Genomic DNA, 7,618 nt, shown 5'->3' on the forward strand with positions numbered 1-7,618 from the left:
ATGAATCAATGCAGGGTAACCCCACCCTGTGCAGATTTTCCAGACTGTCACCCACAAGAGAAGAGCCTCATCTGCAAACCATCCCCCAGACACCCCACCATCAAAAGTCTCTTGGGTTGGTTTGTCCCACCTTCAGAAGGTCACTGCTTTGGCTGACCGGCTCCCCAGTCCCCGCGGTTGTCTCAAGCGTGGCAGGTCGTCCAGGAGCAAGAGATCTCCGTGTCGATGAGCTTGTCGGGCCCCGCTGCACGCCTGGCTCAGGTCCGTCTGCCAGGATGCCGCAAGGCTAGGTGGGCAGCTTCCGGCCGGGGCTTCCTCAGTCTGCTCACCCGGGTCAGCGACACCAGCTCCCCGGGACTCTGCTCTGACACAAGCCCCCAGTCCTTGTGCGAAGGCACAGTGCAACCAGGTCCCAGCTTCCTGGAGACACCTTGTCCCTTGCCCATGCTTCTTGGTCTGTGGGACTTGGCGGTCACGTTTGCTAAAATCTGCAGGGCAATTCGCATCTGCCACCAGGTTGAGAACCACGCAGTTACCACATGCTGCTCCTTAGGTGTGACGGGGAGGTGGGCGGCAGGGAGGCGCCAGGTGCTTGGCTTGTGTCAAGTTTCCCACCTGTCAGCCTTCTGAGGTACGTCTCAGCCACACCATGAAGAGTACAAAGGAACCGAGGGCCCTGGGTCCCCGGCTTCTCTCCTGCACTGTCCTCCACACGTCCAGCAGCGTGCAGGTGACCCAACCGTCGTCATCCCCCTCTGAGGGAGGCAAGGCTTACTGCGCCCGTTTTAGACATGGGGAGAGTTTCCCTACCACCAGCCAGAGCTGGGTGAACTCGGGTGTCACACACCTGTCCTGAGACCCTCCAGGGGTCTGCTTTAGGGAAGACCAAGGCAGTTGTGTGAACTTGCTATTACTTCCCGGGGGGAGGCAAGAGGAAGCTGACACACAGGGCAGCTCTGGTGGTGGGGCCGGCTTGTGATGTGACCACATCTGTCCTTTAGGCACCTCCCCCCAACCCTCTGGCTCATCCCCACGTTTTCCTGCAAACATGTTTACAAAGAATTAGAGGCAGAGAGAGCCCTAAAGCAAGACCCACTCCCACGATCGCGCGCCCAGTGACAGCGCCCAGACCCCGGTGGCCCCTCTGTCCTGAGCGGGCCGCGGGCCGGGCCGTGGCCAGGGCAGCCCTGGTCCGTGTGAGTGGGTCGTGCCCCAGCCTGCCAGGTGCGCGGGGCGCGGGGCACAGGGGACGGTTCCTGCCCCGCCCCGCCCCGCCCCGCCCCGCCCCGCGGCCCGCGCACCTTCGGCCTCAGCCCGGCCCGGCCCTCCCGACGGGGAGGGGCCCTAGTCCTCCTTGGGCTTGCGGGGCTGCCTCCGGCCCAGTTTATACTCAATGTAGGTGCCGAGGCAGGACCAGAGGAGGAAGCGCGCCAGCAGGACGGCGACCAGCAGCGCCAGGAGCGGGTCGGGGCCCATGCGGGCGGGGGCCGGGGCCGGGGCCGGGGCCGGGGTGCAGAGGGCTGGGCCGCGGGGTCGGGGCTCCGGGCGTCCAGCCCCCCCCCCCCGACAGCCCCCGGCCCCGCGCTCCGATCCCGGGCCTCCCCGGCGGGCGAGCCTAGCGGCCTCCGCGGCCCAGAGCCCCGGGCGCCATCCCCGCCGCGCGCCGCCCCGGGCCGACAATGGGCGCTTTGTGGAGGCCGAGCCGAGCCCGCGAGCGCCCCCCGCCGCCCCCGCCGCCCCCGCCGCCCCCGCTGACGTCACCCCGCGGCCCCGCGGCAGCTGCGGGGCGAGGCGGCCCCTTGCCCGGCGCTTCCAGCCGCCCACGCCCGCGCTTCCGGCGCGCACACAATCGGGCCCTGTCTCGGCCCAATTAGCTGCCGCGCGGCGGGGGCGGCGGGGGACGGGGCCGCCCCTTCACCCCCCCGCGCCCCCTCCCCCGGCGCCCCTCCCCCCGCGCCCCTCCCCCCACCGGCGCCCCTCCCCCCGCGCCCCTCCCCCCACCGGCGCCCCCTGCCCTCGCCGCGACCCCGGGCCTCAGGCCGGGCTCAGCCCCCGGGCGGGAGGGCGAGGCCGGCGGCGCGGGCGCAGGCGTGGGGTCCGGTGGCGGTGGCGGTGGCGGTGGCGGTGGCGGTGGCGGAGCGGCCTCCTGCGCTGGGAGCAGACGACGTCCCGGGAAGGGCCCCCCCCCCCCCCCGCCTCCGCAGGGACAGCCTGCGCCCCTGTCCGCGGGCCCCGCGCACCCACCCCCACGCACACGCGCAGGCCCGTCCGCGGCCGCTCCTGCCCCTCCTCCGGCCTCTCCCAGCCAAGCCTTCCAGGAGAAGAGACACTTGGGTCACCTCCCCCCACTCCCACTCTACGGCCTCATGACACAGAGCACCTGCCCCGAATGCAACCCACGACAAAATGACGAGCGAGCCCCAGTCGGAGCTCAAGGGGCCCCACCAGGAAGAGCCGAGGTCCCTGAACTCCCGGTCCTGGGATCCAAGCACATTCTCACCTGGGTAATGGTCCACCCGCAGGTACCTCCTCCTCAGAGAGATGGCTCAGGGGCCACCTGAAGCCAGTTCCTGAATTTTTTCTTTACCTACAAAATGAGAATGTGCTCCTTAGCCTTTCCAGAAGGTTCTACCTAAGGACCAAATGCAATGGCTTTGACAAGGAGCACAACCCAAGATGGGCAGTGGAGTAGGATGGCAGCACTCGAGTGTGGTTCTCATCATGATAATCCCAGTGAACGTGCACCGGGCACTCACCGTGGGCCAGTCCCACCCACCATGAGCCCCAGTGGCATCCCCCCCTCTGTGCTGACCCCTGCAAGCTCAGCCATCACCCAGACTGACAGTGCACTGTGCCCTTCTTTGCGGTCTGGGTGGCAGATGCCTTTTTCTGCCTCTGTCCATGGAGCAAGCCACCAGCCAGTGGATCTGGCCAGGTGACCCAGCACATTTGCTGACCAGGACTCTCTCGGGGGACACTAAGCTCTGGGCTTATATGCCTCATGCAGAGTATATGAGATCATGAAGTGATCTTCAAACTTACGTGAAAACTTAATGGGAGCCCGATGTGGAGGCAGCAATCACATAGAGTATTCTAGAACGGGCAACCCCTTGATAAAGACTTCCAGAGTGTTGCAGAGAAGTCCTCAGTGGTATACGGAGTCGCCTTCCTGGACGCACCCATCTGCACATGGAACAAAGTCCCAGGAGAAAGCTGCCACGAACTTAAGGAGAGAAAAGAGGCTGGATCCTGAGCGGGGCACTTTGCTTACCTGCGTGGCCAGCATCTCTGGGTGGGCACCCCAGGAGAGCCAGAGGGGCAAGTGCATGCCAGGCAGAGCCCCGTCCTCTGCCTCCTGCTCCAAAGCTCCCAACCTGGCAGATGGCAACGAGGTGGCCTTGGGTAAATCTCTCTGTTTGCCAAGCACACCATGGGACACACAAAGTCAACAGCACCCTGGTCACATGGCATCCACACACCCAGACTCCTTAGGATCACAGAGGCCTCCTCGTTCCAGCACAGATGTCCTCAGGCCCCGGAGTCAGCACGCCCTTCAGGAGAGGAAGCAGATGCCCCATCCCCTGGACAGGGTCACGGCTGTGCCCAGCACTGACTTCTCCTGAGAAGGGTCTACCTGACTTGCAGGTGCAGCAGACCTTAGATGGGTAAGGTGGCCATTGCCCACAAGGAGAAAATAATTCGGTGATGAGACAGTACAGCAGGCAGGCCACGCAGTGCGGGTGTCACTCAGTTCCCACCGTCCCCCGGGAAGCAGACACTGCGTGCTCCCTGTTCTAGTCATTTTGTAATTTGCAGCGATGATGGGTTTGGAGCATGGCCAGGGCTGCATCCTGACCCCTGGGACCCTCTACCCATCTCTGTGCTCCCGATCCCAGACTTCAATGTCCATTTGCTCCCAACATAAGTCTCCTCCAGGGGACATGCTTGGCTGTGGGGGCTGCGCAGCTCTGAATTGGGGAGCACTTAGGGGGACCTTCATGCCCAGGACCAACTGGGCTGGGTGGGGGTGAATGCCCAGCTCCCCTGACAGTCAGTGCAAACTCAAAGGCCAAAAGTAGGCCCCATAATTCTGCTCAGGATCACCATGGACTTGAGACCATGCCCAAAGTCATACCTCTTCTCGGCTTCTCCCTTTTTTCCTGCCCTCCCCACCAAACTCATATTTCTCCCAGTGCACCACCTCTTAAAGCACCTGCCCCAAATGCAACCCCTGACAAAGATGACGAGTATCCCCATCAAAGCGAGTCAGAGTTTTCCACAATGGACAGAGCTGTGCAGGGGGAGGCTCCAGCCCGGGACCATCGAAGACAGTGAGGTGAGGACAAATCTATAGCAAAGAGCCTAACGGTCTTCCTACACCCCAGTGGTCTACCATTGAAGCAACATCGGGCAAGTCCTCTCTCACTGTTCCTTAAGAGAATGCCAGGTGACCCCTTCCTCAGGGGAGGCCAGAGGAGGAGGGCTGGGGATGGAGGCACTGCCCAGCACCCACCCAGGACCAGCTGTCACTGTGGGTGACAGCACCAGAACCAGCCCCGAGAGCCTCATTTGAGTTGCTGGGTGTCATGCAGTGTTCCGCAATAGCCCCTTCGCATGTCTGCCAGCAAGGCCAGGGAAATAAATCACTGCCAAAGGCCACAGGATCCGGTGGACTTCAGGGACCCCAGGGCAGGAGTCAGTGAGTGAAGATAGGTCCTCTCACCCAGGATCCATACAACATATCACCCTGGTTTTGTTTGGTTGGTTGATTTTGTTTTTTACTTTCATCATGGCACTGATGTCTCTGAAATCCTCTATCTTTGTCCAGCATGTGAGCTCTGGCCACATCCTCAGGAACTTAGCTCAGCTCCCAGCACCTAAAAGGCACTTGGTGGGAAGGGACTCAAGACCCCAAAGTAAAAGAAGCACCCGTTTCCGTTAGACCTGTTCTGGCCAAATTATAAGACCACCGGCCACATCTGTGCTACAAGTGAGGCATGCAAAGGCGTCGGAGGCTTATTGAAAATCATCATTATTTTTTCTTTTTCTGTAAGCAGACATGCTCGCTATACCAAAAAATAAGCAAACATTACAGAAAACATATGAATTAAGGGAGAATGAATGTCAACTCCTATTTCTGCCTAGAAAGGCACAAGTTGCTGGAGAAAACGAGGAGCCGTGTAGACCGGCGGTCGGCCCCCTAGGAAGGTTTGTGGCTGAATCACCTCGTCCCCTGAGAAGATTGCATGTGAAAAATGCAGCCGGCGTGGGGACCCGTGAAGTCAACGGAACGAGCATTTCAAACTCGGTTTCTACTAAAATGCTCCGTGCTCACAGACGGGCGAAAATTAATTTTCTTTCTTCCTCCCCACAAAAGCAGATTAAAATCCCAAACAGTGGGATGAGTGGGTAAAAGTGGAGAGCTTCCTCCCTGAGGGAGACCCCCGCGCGGTCGGCTTCTCCCCGACAAGGGCCGGCCCCAGCCATCTGAAACGTCGCGCTGCAAGCATAAAGCCGGACCCCGGAGAATGCACTTGAGAAAAATTATACCGCTGCCCTTCCAACAGTTGAAAGCTGGTATGTAACTTTGCTCGAGGTGATCAAACAGCTAGTCAAGGACGCTGTCAGGAACAGAATGAAATTCCAAATAAATTAGCCATGTCCGAGAAGCCAATACAACACCGGATTAAGGCACACAAAGAAAACACAATTTATTCAGCCTACCTTGTCAGAATTCTTAATAACCTTGCTCCCTGTTTCTCACCTCGGGCTGAGCCCTCGGAGGCAGGGGGACAAAGCGAGCCCCACTCGGGACGTGGGGCTACACATGTGTGCATGCACGGCGGGGGCCTACGGTGTAGGTGAGCATTGCGTGTTCATAAAATTGTGGTTTTACGCACGTTGCGGCGGAGTCCATACGTGCCATGTAGAGGAGGCGAGCTGTCGCCAAGCCCGGGAAGCATATGCGGCTCGCTCACGTCTGAATGAGAGAGTTCATACATTAGAATACGGGACGTGGGGGCCAAAGGGAGGAATATTAACCATTTCTGCTTAACTCTTTGGGGTGTGGGAGGGAGAGGCGTCTGCTCCGGCGTCGTGGCAGGGGCAGCTTTACTCTGCCATCGTTCCGTGTTTTAAGGGCAACAAGTAGGTGAAGGTAACCAGAGCCCCTTGCAAATACTCGCTGTCCTCTGATACGATTCATTAATATCTTCCACAGTGCTAAAAACAATACCTTTTCTTTCGTTTTTTATCAATGAACCCAGACGGCTTTCACAGGCCCACTAAAGCTCTTTGAAAGAGTTAACCGGCAGAAGTTTTGCGGCTTTGGAGGAGGCACCTTTGAAGGCTCTGTGGGGATGTATCTGCTTTGCCTAAAGACCTCAGAGAGCCAGGGGCCCTTTCTTCTTCACAGGGAGGCGAGGGGGAGGGGGGGCAGAGGGAGGGGGTTTGCTTTGCAGCACTGAGGCCCTTGCAAAAGATAAAACTGGCAGGAATTTTGAGGGGAACTGGAAGGAAGTGATCCTCCGTTAGTCTGAGACGGAATGTCAAGATGCTTGAGAAATACACAAAATAAAGATTTTCCCAGAAATGGGGGGGGGGGGGGAAGGAGATGACCTAATGGTACTTTTTTTTTTTTAAGATAAAAGAAATGTAGTGAGTGGGGCGGGGGTGTGGGGGGGAGATCTCAGCAGTTTCCCAGGCGTGACTGGGCCTCGATTCTGTTTCTCTTATTTATTTCTAAATTTAAAAAGGAAGGCAGGGGGATCGGGGAAATGCTGGCAAGGCCCTTGGAACGGGCTGCAGAGCGACAGGCAGGAAGACGCTGTGGGCTCTCAGAGCTGGATTGAGCCACAAGAAAGGGCCCTGCTGCCACCAAATGTGTGTCACACAAGAACTGCCTGCCCCTCGGAAATGCCACAACCCCCCCCAAAGGGGCTTGTGTCCGCACGCCTCTTGGAGTCCCCACTGTCACCAGTGGGAGATGGTGTTCAATGATCAGGGGCGGGATAGATAGCTCAGGCTGGCCCAGGCCTGCCCCAGGCGATGGCTCGCTTGTGGAAAACGCAGCGGCACCTGTCCGCAAGCACAGCGCTCTGTCCTCTTCCACCCCCTGCTTCTCCTGCTCGCTGCTTCCCCTGCTGTGCTCGGGTCCACCCCATGACGGTGGCACTCATGGCCACAGCAGCCCAGAGGAGAGGACAGAGTGGGGCAAAGGCTCGCAGATGAGGGGAGAGAAGCGTTCTTCAGAGCTGATAAAAGCCATCCATGCACAGATCCAGACATCCCAGAGTCCACCGTCAGACAAGTCTATTAAAATATACCTAGATTTTGCGTTTAATCAGGTATGTTAAGATGACAGACACAGAGAGCACTGCCTTGAAAGAAGAACATGTTAGTTGTAACTGCCACCTCGCAGAGCCACAGGGACAGGCCCGGGGCCGGTCAGGAGCAGCAGCAGTCATGGTTTCAAGGATCCAAATCAGCAATTATGGAGCATCAGGAATGATTATGGCCCAAGAGAGTATCTTGGAAACGGCCGGAGAAGCAAGGCAGAGCTGAAGTCCAGGTGACAGTGGGACCCTCCGCTGGCCTCCCCACAGCAACAGGGAGGCAG

At 59.1% G+C, this 7,618-nt stretch overlaps 1 protein-coding gene and 1 long non-coding RNA gene across 2 annotated transcripts; both read right to left on the reverse strand.

The window, feature by feature from the left end:
• Positions 1–1,280: 1,280 nt before the first annotated feature.
• On the reverse strand, positions 1,281–1,504 carry SMIM38 (small integral membrane protein 38). The gene has a single exon (XM_038563656.1). It carries the CDS (start codon positions 1,474–1,476, stop codon positions 1,345–1,347), a length of 132 nt encoding a protein of 43 aa, XP_038419584.1. The 5' UTR covers positions 1,477–1,504; the 3' UTR covers positions 1,281–1,344.
• Positions 1,505–2,202: 698 nt separating this feature from the next.
• LOC119864250 lies at positions 2,203–3,432 on the reverse strand. The gene is made up of 3 exons (XR_005373563.1): positions 3,272–3,432; positions 3,043–3,183; positions 2,203–2,587 (listed from the first exon to the last, which is right to left on the reverse strand). It is a non-coding gene; the product is annotated as an uncharacterized LOC119864250 (long non-coding RNA).
• Positions 3,433–7,618: the final 4,186 nt, after the last annotated feature.

This window comes from Canis lupus, chromosome 18 (assembly GCF_011100685.1).
Source record: "Canis lupus familiaris isolate Mischka breed German Shepherd chromosome 18, alternate assembly UU_Cfam_GSD_1.0, whole genome shotgun sequence".
Classification (NCBI taxonomy): domain Eukaryota; kingdom Metazoa; phylum Chordata; class Mammalia; order Carnivora; family Canidae; genus Canis; species Canis lupus.

Coding starts and splice junctions, on each gene's coding strand:
- SMIM38 (XM_038563656.1), bottom strand. CDS start 1,476: ATGGGCCCCGACCCGCTCCTGGCGCTGCTGGTCGCCGTCCTGCTGGCG.